The 14,774-nt window shown below is 31.9% G+C and overlaps 1 protein-coding gene across 9 annotated transcripts in view; it reads right to left on the minus strand.

Moving 5' to 3' along the window:
- Positions 1-482: 482 nt before the first annotated feature.
- LOC106074351 (uncharacterized) overlaps positions 483-14,774 on the minus strand; it is a 118,810-nt gene continuing 104,518 nt past the window's right edge. For all 9 annotated transcript variants that reach the window (XM_056004660.1, XM_056004662.1, XM_056004666.1 and 6 more), the window contains 12 exons: positions 14,348-14,632; positions 12,590-12,864; positions 10,818-11,049; positions 10,167-10,306; positions 9,592-9,765; positions 6,210-6,320; positions 5,323-5,403; positions 4,966-5,124; positions 4,635-4,762; positions 3,942-4,129; positions 3,449-3,617; positions 483-2,397 (listed from right to left, as the gene is read on the minus strand). In XM_056004660.1, the coding sequence (XP_055860635.1) occupies positions 2,019-2,397; positions 3,449-3,617; positions 3,942-4,129; positions 4,635-4,762; positions 4,966-5,124; positions 5,323-5,403; positions 6,210-6,320; positions 9,592-9,765; positions 10,167-10,306; positions 10,818-11,049; positions 12,590-12,864; positions 14,348-14,632 (2,321 nt within the window). In that variant the 3' untranslated portion in view covers positions 483-2,018. The remainder of the gene's footprint in view (positions 2,398-3,448; positions 3,618-3,941; positions 4,130-4,634; positions 4,763-4,965; positions 5,125-5,322; positions 5,404-6,209; positions 6,321-9,591; positions 9,766-10,166; positions 10,307-10,817; positions 11,050-12,589; positions 12,865-14,347; positions 14,633-14,774) is intronic.

Here is a 14,774-nt window from a genome sequence, read left to right on the forward strand (position 1 = left end):
CACTTGAATCTTGATAGTCTGACACTTCATAATCTGAGAGACACTCAGTAATCTGACCCAGTAACTGATGTAAATTAATCTACACTGTAGACGACTGTAGTGCATATATTATAATGCAAGTATGCTTTTTTTTTTTTAAATACATTTTTCTTGTTCATCTATTGATTTAATATGCTTGAAAGTTGAAGGGTAGACTTTCTGGACATGCTCCCGTCACCTCAGCATGGCACCTCCGTGGAAACGTCCGCCCGGGAAGCGGAAAGGCTAAGAACGTAGCAAACATGGCTCCCAGTAGCAGATTAAAGGCATATATGGAGGCCTGCCCTGGACACATTTGTTAATTTGATGCAAATTTGGTAATGCGGCAACTGTATATCTTTTTACTTTATAAGCACAATGTCTCCAAATTAAATTAAACTTCAAGTAGGCAACACTATATTTGAGCCATTCAGTTGAAAAGAAGTGAATAAATAGGCATTAAATATAGATCATATAGAAAACATTTTTATTTCAGCATAAATTCCATAAACTGTGGTCATCAAAATAGATCATAGTAACTTGTATGCATTTATTAATATAAGAAATAAAAGATAAAATTGAACATGAACAAAGAGTTAAACTGCATAGATTTCATTGGATATTTCATGACGAATGCGTACATGGAATGACAATACATGTAAACATTGAAATGACAACTACTTGATAACAAAGCATTTGGTTTTTAATTCATTACGAAGAAAATTTAGGACATTACACATGGGTGAACATAGGAAGAAATGGAAGCTGGAAAAGTATGGTAAACAAATGTTTTTCCAAATCTTTTGATAATATAGGGGAGTAATATATACATATCAGAGCGATAATAGTGCTGATAAAGAATCAATTTTTTCCCTAGGCCTTATTTTCAGAAGGAAGTACAAATAAAAAATAACAAAAAAATAATTAAAAAAAACAATTCCACCAATACATTCAAATAGAAAAAGAGATTAATGTATTTGCATGGCACTTTCAAATAGTCAAATAAAGTATCTAATAAGAAGTACAATGTCTCATTTTTTGATGTTAGTCAACTTAAGAAACTTTGAAAATTTATTCATAAATTTTGGCAGGAGTCAAAGAATGTTGGCCACATTAAATGTTAAAAAATGTATATTCAAAACTACAATAAAGTCTTCAATAAAAATAAGTCAACATGTTCAATCAAGTTAAAAAGTATTGGTACAATGTCAACATGTTCAATCAAGTTAAAAAAGTAGTGGTACAATGTCAACATGTTCAATCAAGTTAAAAAGTATTGGTACAATGTCAACAAATCTGTGTATAAGATTATGTGTATCACATGGTCATATCTGTATATAAATAAATACTGGTACATTAATATAGTTAATCAAATAATCACATAGTAAAAACAAAACATTTTGAAACAGAAAAAAAGAAAAGTAAACAATACTATAAAGCATACTAATTCAAACTTTATATTTTAATTCACTTGAAATGGAAACTTAGCAAAGAGAAACAAGAAACACTTCCAAAGATGATTCTAAACCTTTTGTCAATGGCACAACAAGATTAAAGTATAGAACTCAACAACATTATTAAAAGATGAAGACATTAGAAAGTGTACATCACAGTTTGCAGGTCATGAACTAGCTAATAAAAACTTCTTAAGATACCCATCTGTCAGTAGAAAATATATATAAATATATATACAAACAATTTGAACAATAAATAAATTTTGATTCAACGATTTTGTGTTATTCATAAGACATGACAATGTAGGGATAATTTAGAAGTGAGGGGTCAATAAGCTTTCAAAAGGAATGAGGCATCATCTATTAGTTCAAGATTTGTATAAGATTTAAATGATCTCCCACTTCTAAAGAATAAAAAAAAAAGTAGCACAGCTACAATGATATGATTCTATTGGATAATAGTCATTGTGTGACACAAATTTGAGAATATTGCAGTTATAAAATATTTTTTTAAAACGTACCAAATGCTAAATTGCTCCGTTTATTCTAAAGGCGATGGCTTTCTGCTGCTCCATGATGGTTGACAAGTTTTTTCTTGCTGTGAGAAGGTCGCCTGTGTTCAGCAACATCAGAATTAGACCAGTTAATGCTTCTGTTAGGTCTTCTTGGATTTTCAGACGTGAATTCATTTATAAGCCTGGATCTTTGCATCAGAGATCTTCCCATGGCACCCATAGGACTATAACTGTGAAAGTTATTGGGGCCAGAGTTTGTATCGATACCTAGGAGGCGATGACGAGACAGCTCATCAGCAGTGAAACCCCAAGCATTTGAAGTTTGCATCAGTGCTGGTGTATTCTTTGTTAATCGAGGTGGAAGTTGAGGTCTGAAGGATTTACCTAGTCCATGTTGTAGATTTTCAAGTCTAAAGGAGTCATAAAAAGTCAGTATAAATATAATATATAGATGTAATATATAGAGATATAAATATATATCAACTCTTTCTCTCTGTAATGATCCCTCCCAGTGTTGACTTGACCTGGTCCTAGAGTGGGGAACAATGCTGGTATTTTTGGTGTTTTAAAATTTATTTTGTTCATTTTTTTCTCTCGTATTAAATTTTAATTTCTTAAAATTTGATCTTGAATAGTTACCCTTTGCCTAAGCATCCGAAATTTCATTCGTTCAATGTGTTTCTACCAAGAAGAATGTTTTGAAAGAGTGAGGGCTTAAAAAGGTTCTATTTCCTTTAGTTTGCTGTTCTGAATGGTGGTAATATAGAATAATGTGCTTAAGACAATAATTTTATTTGTTTTAAATTGTGTTATATTAAGTTTTGTGAAAATATATATAAATATAGTACCAAAATATCATTTAGTATAGATTTCCTAGATCTTGTCTAGAGCTGTTGATTTGTCCACAATTAGATAAGCCCAAGATTTCCATTTTATGTGTTTTAAATATATGTATACAAAGTTTTGTGATAATATGGATAAATATGAATACATTTTTTTTTTCAATTTGGATCATAAACTTTCCTAGATATGGTCAGAGCTATAAAGAATTTTCCACAGACATACGTTTTAATTTTTATAAATTAACATTAAAATAATTTTTGGTTTTATAATTTGTTTTATAAAAAAGGCAAATATTCTCCTTTAATACTATACTGAATATAACATTTTCTTATTACAAAAAAAAAAGTTATGTAAGTTTAATTGAAGCATTGTTTCACACTACATAAGGGCATAAAAAAAATTAATTTTGTCCCAATGTGGAAAATAATTTCAGGGCATAAGAGTTACAACTTATCAAGTGTATTATAAAGGCTATATAAGTATATATAATACATATGAAAATTAGACATTTATTTCAATGCTAATGAAGAGCTAAAGAGTTTTTGCATTGATATGAAAATGTAAAACTAATTTATAGCTATGTAAAAATTTTAATATAAAAATGTAGTCAATATTTACTTTGAATTAATTGTCCCAGAAATCAGCCTTTGACGAACACTGTTCAGAGTGTGCAAAGCATCTCTATTCAAATTACTGTTACCACTAGATCTATGGGCATCAAATGTGGGCCCCAATGTTTTCAAAGTTCTGCCAAGTTCTTGTTTCAATATGTTTTGATGGGATCTCCCTAGGACACAACAATAGAGCATTCAACAATTATTGATAGACACATATTGGACTTGTTTGGTTGCCCTAGGTGAGTTAAAATTATCAAGGCCAAGTAAATGTGAACAAAATGTGAAATGATATCATTATAATACATGAAATAAGTTATGTCTCAATCAGAGATGCTTAAAAATTCTATTATACTTTCACTAGCTACAAGTCTATGCTTTGTAAAAAGCTGACAGTTTGGCCTGCTTACTATTCTTTAAACACCTGAAATGTTTTTTCATTATTTATCCTTTCACTTTATTACATTGTAAGAAACAAAACTAAATGTGTTAAGTACCCTGAGATCCTCTTGTAGATGCACCAATGACAGACAGACCTAAAGGATTATTTTGATCAGCCAGCTGTGGTGGCGTAGTCTCATTCCCATCATCATAAGCAGCAGGAATCTTTAAGACTTCTCTAATGTGTCTCATCACATCTTCTCTATCCTGTCTATCCTTAGCAGAACTTTTTTTGTCTCCTTTTCTAGAAAATAAAGAGACATACACATATTCATGTGAGTGATGAACCATAGCTCATTGGTTGTACACAAAGTAAATACAAAATAATTGTATTTTCTTCAGTAATCTCTCTCAGCTCATGTGCCACCTCTTTGAACACACTCATGAACTTTTGATTTTTTTAAACCATACATTCTAAAGTCCAAATTTTAATTAGGTTAATTACAAATCATTTTTTTTGGGAAAGAATTTACATTAGATTTTAATTTCATACTGAAATATAAATGGTTTCTAGTTAGTGAGAAAATACAAACAAATGAAAAATTAGCATAAAATAACTATGTAGCATAGTGTGTATAAACTAAGAAATATTTTTGATTGCAAATATAAATATTAGTCGTAACACTATTTTGAGACAGAAACAAGTGATAGGATGTCAGTAATAGCAAAGGGATGCTAGTAAGTACTCATTTGCTGGGATGTTTGATTTCATGATAAAAACAAGATCTTCCAATGTTGAGATGTCTTACCTCATTTTAATTTCAGTTATAGCCAACAGATGTTGTAGAGTTCCCATCCTATGAATGAACATGCCAATCATTTGTAAAAGTAACAGAAGTATTAAGAGAGCCACAAAAGCAAAACCCAAAACACTTTCCTGAAATAAACAAGGTATCTTGACTATGTACAATAATTTTTTAAAAGTTATGATAAGTCTCCTTAAGCTACACTATAAATATTTTGAGATTTTTGTTCAAACTTAAATGTATTATTAGTAACTGATTGCATACATCTTATTTTGATGTGTTTAGAGATGAATAGGAACATATTTTTGCAGGTAATTTTAACCTTGATACTTACCTCCAATTTTTGCTCCCCATTAGCATTATATTTGATTGTAAGTCTTGCTACTTGCTTTTCTTGAAACATAAAATTCAAGGCCATCCAGAGAAGATTCGTAATTATTAGTGCAAATGAGGAAGAATTTCTGAGATCTCTAAGTCCATCAGCTATTTTTTTCTAATTGGAAAAACAAATTTGAAATGGACAAATTTATTATTTCAAACTTGGATACTATTTTCTTCAAAATGATATCTCAGTATTTAATTCTAATTTAACTCAGCTTTTATAGCACATTGAGCTACTTACATACAGCACTCATTTGAAAACATCACATTTATCAATACAGAGATGTTCTGGCATTTCAACATTTCTTACCTTTTCTTCAGGGCTAGGTCGAATGGGCAGTAAATATTTAGTGACAAAATCTGTCCAAAACTCAAGCTCTTGTTTATTTGCCTATTTGCATAATAAGAAATGTTGTTAAGTTTTCTTATCAATAGCCAATTATTAAAATTACTTTTGTATTTAAAAAAAAAAATTAAGTTTTTTATTTAATTTTCTAGTTTGTTAACAGATTTTGTAAATATACACCATCAATTCAACAAAAAAATGTGTGTGGTGTGATAACATTTCTGAGTATATAAGCTGCTAAGAAATAAATGGGAGAAATATATACAACATAACACAGGCAACTGAAGTAACAGTTTCACACTAAAATACAATAAAACTGAAGAACTATTTATCAAATGTTTTGGAATCAGAAAATGCAGAAGATGTTTTGAGTGAAAGAGTTGAGGAATAAAACAAGAAAAACAGGAAAAAATACATTAAAAAAAAAAGACAATACCTCCTTTATACAACTTATTGAGCAATTATTTTTCTCTTAATAACAAAGGAATGTTAGATTTAAAAAAAAAAGGAACATGGTTTAGTGAATGTATATAGATCTACTAGACTTTACCATGTCAACTAGGTTTATGAGCCCACCCAGCAAGGTTTTAGCTTCCACAAAGGTACAAGTTGAAAAGAGATATCGTAAAAAACAACAAACAGTTTGATAGTTAATTACACATGTTCCTCAATACTCAGCTTCATGGTAAACATATTGTGTTCAGTTGGCTATACTTCACAAACTGCACAGGACATAATGAAATTGATATTCTACTTTAGCACAAAGTCTCAATGAAAAAATATTGAAGAAGTATTTATACTTGCATGTTAAAATAGTTAAATAACCCTAACTGTAACAAAATTCTACTTACAACTATAACTTCTCCTCCCCCTAAACCTCTGTCTTCTGCCCAGAATGGATTTCTTAATTCATCTCTTTCTTTTTCTTTCCTTTTTTTCAAAATAGAATGTAACGGCTTGGCCTGGAAGGAAACAAAACAACTTTAGTGGCCATTTTTTATTTTATTTAAACCAGCGATGCCCAAACTACGGCCCGCGGGCCAGATGACGCGATTCTATCCGGCCCGTCAAAACATTGGAACAAAATGTAAAAAAAAAATATTTTTTTTCTAGAATGTTGAAAAAATATTCCCAATCTTTCTTGGAAGATTTCCATCTTTATGTTTGGTATTCTAATATTCATAGTAAATATTTTTTTTTAATTCTAAGAACACAAGTGTTTTGTTTTTTTTCAATGACAATAAGACTTGACAGCTATTTTTAATTTTTGGAAAATTCCGTTACTGTCTTGAGCTAGCCGTGTCCTTTATACCTTGTGCAACAACACAGAGCATCATTGATGCTTCATTTGGATATCAAAGCGATTGGTGCCGTTTTGTTTCACGTTTGTGATTGAATGAAATGGTAGAGAAACGAAAGATTGACTCTGAATGTAGAAACTTCCAGTAAAAGTTGGACAGATCTTTACCTTTTTTTTGTGGAATAGGATAGTAAGCCAACATGTTTGATTTGTAAAGAAAGTGTGGCTGTTTTTAAAGAACATAACATTAAAAGGCATTATGAAACCAAACACATAAACACATATAGTGGCATTCTTGGTTTGAGCAGCGAAGACAAGATTGTTAAGTTAGGACTAGAGATTGGGGGATTGACGAGAATATAGAACAAAAAGAGACAAGAAAATGAGTCGGCGATAAGGTCCAGCTACAGAGTGGCTCACATCTTAAGTAGAGCATTGAAGCCTTTTTCCGATGGCGAAGGTGTAAAAAAAGTGCTTGCTAGCAAGGTTGGAAGAAATGTGTCCTGAAAAGAATGCAGTAGAAGCTGTCAACATTTCTTGCATGACAATTACAATATGAGTGGAAGATATGGATGAAAATCTCCATTCACAATTAAAAGACAAAGCAGCTGAATTCAAAATGTTTTCTATTGCCGCTGACGTGTCCACTGACGTAACTGATACCGCGCAACTCTTGCTATTTATTTGCAATACAAACTGCAACTTTGATATAACAGAGAAGTTAGCAGCTATGAGGAGCATGCATGGGACTACACCTGGTGAAGACCTGTTCAAAGAAGTGTCAACAATCATAGAGGACCTTTCTATGTGGAAAGGTTTTGAATCTGGACTATGTGATGATGATTGTGATGATGATTGTGTTTAACACTGTACATTTCATCAAATCACAAAAGAGTTGAATCACAGAACTTTCAAAAATTTTCTGACTGAAATCGAGTCAAAAAATGAAGACGTTCTATTTCACAGTGAAGTGCTGGGGGCTGGTTAAGCCGCGGAAAGGTATTAAAACGTTTTTTTTTATTTGAGACACAAAATAGAAATATTTAGGACAAAAACATCAAAACAAGTGCCACAACTGAACGACCCCTCATGGTTGTGGGATTTGGCTATTTTATGAGACATCACATCTAAATGAACTCAACACCAAACTATAAAGGAAAGACAAATTGATTTCACATAAGTATGCAGACATAAGCGCTTTCCAAACAAAGCATCTCTCTTTCATTCAACAGGCGGAAAGGGTGCATCTTGTCCACTTTCCAACCTGTACTACTCTACGAAATAATAAGCAGCTAAATATGTCTTTCCCAAAAGAAAGAATGATCCAACTTCTGAGGCTCTTGTGGGATAATTTCAGTGAAAGTTTTGTGGATTTTCATAATTTAAAAAATGAAATCCGTCTTTTTGAAAATCCGTTTGCTGCCGATAATGTGTCAAGTGCCCCGACAGATCTACAACTGGAACTGATTGACTTACAAAGTCAGACATCCCTGCTTGACAAATTTCAAGTAATGCAGACTTTTGACTTCTAGAAACTTTTCCAAATCTTCAAAAACAAGCGTTAATGATGATCACAATGTTTACAAGTCACTGATTTGTGTGAACTAACTTTTTTAGTGATGAAATGGGCGATAACCATGTTAGATAATCGCCTCACGGATTAACATCTACATTCAGTGCTCCGACTTAGTGTTTCATCTATGCAGCCAGATATTCAGAAGATGGTTTTGGATAAACTTCATGCATCACATTAATTTATGTAAATAGGTTCACAGATAAAACTATTAAAAATAGCTTATTGTATTTTTTTTTTCGTTTTTGTGATATGGCCCGCGACACGAATGCCGAAAAATAAAATGGCCTGCAGACCAAATAAGGTTGGGCATCACTGATTTAAACAAACAGAATCCAAGTTGAAGAAACCAGAGTAGCTTCAAGTACTCAGTGCCTTACACAACTCGAATCCTTTGTTTCTATAAGGGTCATGAAATGTGACATTTGATAAATAATTGATACTGTCTCAACTGGTGAAAACATTGTCAAGGTTCACAGAAGATTAATCTGTTTAATTTTCAACTTTGACATGTCCTATTCTTAGCTGAGAACTCCAGTCATTAATCTAAGTTAATAAGCTATAAATGTTTAAAATTTCATTAACTTTGCAATAATTGAGATCCATTTAATCCAAAATTTTTTCTCCCTTGCCTTTATATTCTTCATTCTTTGAACATTGCTTGCGTTACAATCTTAGCTTATCTTATAAATTAAAGATGTACTTTCAAAAAAGAACTTTAGCATATCTTATAAATTAAAGATGTACTTTCAAAAAAAGCTTATCTTATAAATTAAAGATGCACTTTCAAAAAAGAACTATGTCCTATCCATATCCATGTGTAAATCTAATTCTGCTTGTTAATTATAGACTTAAGCTCTTCTAAGTTTAAACATTTTCCTGGCTCATTCAGGCGACTCATTTCCTGAATTAATGAGCAATTTGTTTGACAAATGTCACAAAGTCAACAAAGGGTTCAATCTTAGTTCATGTCTACAATTAACAAATGGGGATATGAACAAACAACATTAATCAGATATTTAGAACCTTTTGTAGTATTAAATCTAGTCATTAGTTTTGTGAGCACTGTTTTGGTCTGATCAAATCTAGCATGTTAAGATAAAGGCTCTCTAAAATTATTTTCATGTTTTGCTCCACTTTAATAATGCTGTTTTGGTAAAGTCATTATATTGCTAACTTATAATATTGCTATTCACAAATGTTATAATATTAGTAGGCCTACCAACCTAAGCTAGATGTCTAAAATAGAAATCAAAATAAAATATACATAGGCTGTCTTGAAAAAAAAAACAGTAATCATAACAAAAAACATATTTCCCCAGTAATTCTTTCAATTCTATATATCTCTACAATATCTTACAGGAATAACTTCTGGTGGTTTCTCTTCCTCTGTTGGTTTTCTAACTGATGCTGCTAGGTTTGATACTGGTGCTTCGCTGATTGTAGGCTGGGCTACAACTACAGATTTTAGCTCAGTGTCATCTGAATCTCTTCTGATGGTGGGATTCCCAGGTTCACTTTTTTCTATGAGTATCTGTAAGTTTGGTAAAAGAAACCACATTTTTTTGTTGTAAATAATACTTTAGATTTTATTTAACACAATTAATTTACTTCTTAATTAACTTCCAGTCCTACTCATCTCCCCACTCCCCATGCCATTAACAATGAAAATCAGAATGTAGTTGAAGTAATTATTGTGGTATTAATTGTTTTTGTTAACAGATATATCCAGTAAGATTGTAAAGTATACACTACACAAATATCCAATATGTATATCCAGTAAAAATGATCTATTTAAGTGACATGAAATTATTTTCTCAAGAAAAACAAATATCTTAACTTGCTCTTTTAAAGCACATTTTTTAAAATCAAAAAGCTTGTTGTCTTATTTTGTGGGATTTGCACAGCAGAAAAGTTTGACGTAAACCAACTTACTTGTAAATTGTTTTCTATTTTACTTAGTAATTCCACAACTGATTTCCCAGATTCCCCACTCATGTCTAGGTCAGCCTTCAGATGGTTGCTTCTCTCAGGCATCAAAGTTTTAACTAATGTAGTTAACTCTTTCAGGTGTTCTATAAATCATAATTTTAAAAAAAGGTAAAGCAAGCAAAGAGTTGTAATAAGATGTAAATAATTGAAATTCTGTTGAAATTGGACTCCAAAACACCAAGGTTTCATTAGTCAGTGAACTATATAGTTTGAATTGTGCATTGTTTCTTGTTGCAGTTCATCATAAACATTTATTTTGAGCTTTACCCCAATATGTTTGTAAGCAACTCAAGTTCTTGTCTATATCAACTTATAAAATACAGACTTAAAATGAGTACATCCTACGTGTGTTCCTAGGTCAATCTAATCATGACTGTTAACCAATGACTTAAATTCGGCCAAGTCATTGGTTTTCAAATGTAAGCAATGAAGTGATTTTTTTTTTAATGACATTTTAGAATGTTATGTCTACTATGTCCAGACATGCTCATGTCATTGGACAAGCTACTTAGTAGGAACAAAATAATTGTGTCTTGATGTTGTAAAATTAACTGGCATGAAATGTATATACTAATAATTAAGCAAAAAATTAACCTTCTCCTCTATTAAAAATCCTTGCCAGAAAACCTTTTCTTTGTTTATTTTTCTTCTGTTCTTCCTTTTCTTTTTTCTTCTGTTCCATTTCAAGCCTCTGTGCTTTTGTTGGAACTTCTCTGGTTCCCCAAGAAACATCATTCAAATTGCAGATAGAGTATATAACAAGGAGGAGATAGCCAGATGGTATTGTTAATAAATAAAGTACACCATGAATAAGGCACCAAATTTCCTGCAATTACCAAAAAATAATTATTAATTTAATATATATATAATAATCAGTCCATTTCAGAGCTCACCTGACAAATAAGTTTTTTTCTTTTCCTAATCTATTATTCCAATTTATTTTAATTGGATTAATTAAAGTCAAATTGAGATGAATTTATTATTACAGACTAAATTGGGGTATGATTCAATAAATACATTTTCCTTAAAAGACAAACACTTAAAGCCCAAGCTATAGGTTTAAAACATTTTGCATAAATAAAAAAATAGTTATTGTATTTCCATTAATGTTAAGATATTTAGAACTGTATTCAGAGCAAGCACATTTAGATTAATACTTCCAACCAATTCACTTAGAAATGGCATGTTATTACTAACTAATGTCTATTTTATTTCTTTCCTACTTTTAAACTAATCTTAGTTACATTTACTAATATGAATAAGGCTCCATCTGTCTTGGAAGACAATGGATGCACCCTGAGAAGTCACTGGTTTTGGTTTCGTCTTGAAAAGGGGTTGAATCTGGAGTGACTAATCAAGCCAATTCTGGAGCATCAAAGTTTTTCACAGTTCATGCATTTATATGATTCTGTTTTAGGGCTAGCTGATAGGCATTGCTTTCTTTTTCTTTGTCTTGACTAAGGCAGCGTAATTACTTTTGCTTTTGGTGAAGTTCATATCAGCATGCACAGTCTGTCTTCATGCTGTCCAGAGATACTTTCGTTGATGCCTGTGGTTCTCATGTCTCACTTGCAGACAACTCTATAGAATGTCTGGCATGGGGGTGACATATCCAAGCCAGTGTAGTCTTATGTGTCAGAAGAGAATAGATGCTGTGCATATTGGCCAGTTTCAAAACGTCCTGGTTGGAGACATGATCCCTCCTTGAGATGCACATAATGCATTGCAGGCAGCGTAAGTAATCTATGCTCTTGATGCATGTTTATTGCCTAGCTTACAACACAGGTATTGTAGACTAGGATTTTGATTGCTGTAGTCAATCTGGCATTTTCCCAAACACGCTTGGAGAGTTTGGCCATTGCTGCAGAAGGCTTTCCTATTCTTTTTTGTCAGCTCAGTGTCTAAATCTAGGTTGCTGGTGATTGTGGATCCCAAGTAGGTGAATCCCTGTACCTCCATAAGAATGTGATTTCCAATATGTATCATGGGTATTCCTGCGATGACTTGTGCCAGGATTTTGGTCTTGGAGAAGCTTATAGTAAGGCTAAACTCTTGACAAGCAGCTGCAAAACAGAAACCTATGTAATCCTTCTTGTGAATGAGATGAATACTGCATCATCAGCAAAAAGCAGTTCCCTAATCAAGATATGCCATCTCTTTATTTTGGCTTTAAGACATGCCAAGTTAAAACACTTTACATTAACTATATTTACTAAAGATACCATTTATAATATCCCTATTCTGAAAATACAGAAATGAATCTTATTTCATTTTCTAGTTCTAAACATGTTTTCTATTCTAAATCTCCATACTATCAAAACCACATATCACCAGTCATTCTCAAACAAAAACAAAAAAGAAGAGACCTGAGGATGACAAAATCCTGCTATGATAAAAATGGCTACCAATATAACCATGACAATAACACTGGAGTGCAGGACACTGTTTTCAGAGGCTGTCTTGATGGAGCCAACAAAGACTACAATCATGATGAAAGTGTACATGACACTCAGCACTGCAGCAAATATCAACTGGTATTTGGACTGCAACCAAAAGCAGGCAATTGTGAAGACTGCAGCAGGAATGGTAGCAAACAGATAGGCATCGACATTGGACATGCTGAAAACAAGTTTGGCAGCTCCTATTGTAAACAAAGTCAAGAAATTATTATGATGAAAAATAGTTTATATCTATATATATCTATATCTATCTATCTATCTATCTCTCTCTCTCTCTATATATATATATATATGTATATTGCCTAGAATACTTTTAAATCCACCATTACAACAGCCTTCAAGACACCACCAACCCCTAACACAATTTTCTAGCTCTTTAATTCTATAAGTCCTTTTTATTTTGTCTCTTTCATCCTTCAATCAAACGACCCGCAACTGCCTTTTATAGAGTATGCACAAACACTTCTTAGGCCCATCAGTTGTAGTATTCTCAATATTTTTTAATCAAATACCTAACAATTTGGACCTTGTATATCCCAATAGAATATGGCTGCTGAATTAAAAAAAAAACATATTTCTGCTTAGTTTGACCTGAATCTTTTTTTAAATTGTATTTTCATTATTCTTTGGAATGCCCTCGTCCCCAACTTTTGGCCAGCCCATTGTTTTTGGTTGTTTTTTTTTTGCATTCGCAATTTGGTTAACTATTTATACGTGACTTATTTTGTCATTCATAGATCTAGACTTAACATCAAACTATCTAGAGACACAACATATAAAGAAATAACCCCATCTCCACAGACCATATTATACACCCCCTCAAAAACAAAACACAGTTTTAATAGGCCTTTATGTTCACAGTGACCATTTTTTACTACTTTAAATAATTTTTTGATAGACTTACAATAGAGGCCTATTTGCACATCATGATCTAGACATTTTCATTAACTACTGTCTGAACATTACTTCAAATTATAGTCATTTTGTACACACACACACACAACATACAAATGTTTGCAGTTCTTTGTGAACACTGTATTCTGTCCTTATTTTCAATGTGAACATTTTATAGATTTTTAATTTTTGATTTAGAATAGAGGCCTACTTGTCATTCTAAAGTTGTGCTACACATTATATTTAGCTACAGTCTTTAAATTTCAAAGTGTAGTCATTTTCTCCACACCCACATAGGCTTTCATACAGATATTTTTGTTCTTCATAAAAGACAAAAACACCCTGATATAAGGATAATCCTTCACATTCACTTTGACAATTATATGGATTCATAATTGTAATCTAGATCTAGAGGAGAATTAGATTTAAATCTAGATCTGTATAGAAAAAAACATAAATTAAAAAACTGGATCAGAAGAAAGTGTAAGACGTGCTTAAAGCGGAAGGAAATATAATTTTGTACATTTAAATGTCAGCTTTAAAAAGCATGTTGGATCAAAATTACAAATAAAAATTCCTTTTTTGTCCATTAAATGACTTCTTAGTTGTTCTATGTATGTGGAAAGTAAAAACAGCAAGTGGGAGAATTAGTTATTTACATTGAGCTGAGGCTTAAGAAATGTTTAAAATTGTGCTGATTAGAATGTTATGCTCAATGCCATATTATGTATTCCTTAGTGTATAGTTCAAGTAAAATGAAGTGTATCATACCTGCAATCATCATAAGAATAGTTCCAGGTCCTAGGATTGTCATCAACATGAGTAGCCATTGATAAATGATATATGGAAAACTCATGTTTGCATTTTTTTTGGTTGTTAGGGTTGCAGTGCCAAGTAAATCAAGAATATTAGCTATAGTTGAGGGCATCCAACGACGACGCTGGTTGAAAAATTCAAAGAAGCCTTCTGGAGCAAAAGTCCAGGCATCAGCAGCAGCAGCATACTCAATCCTGTAGCCTTGTTGTAACAATAATGTACACAGCCATCGATCTTCACCTAATTGTACAGTCATTTAAAACTTTTGTTGAAATATCTTCTTACATTTACTAACATTTTTTTCATTTGCTAATTTTGTTGTTTTTTTCTCCATAATTTTCTGTTATTTCATTACATAAGTGACCATTGGTTTGAAAGACTT

The sequence above is a fragment of the Biomphalaria glabrata genome, chromosome 11 (genome assembly GCF_947242115.1).
Source record: "Biomphalaria glabrata chromosome 11, xgBioGlab47.1, whole genome shotgun sequence".
Classification (NCBI taxonomy): domain Eukaryota; kingdom Metazoa; phylum Mollusca; class Gastropoda; family Planorbidae; genus Biomphalaria; species Biomphalaria glabrata.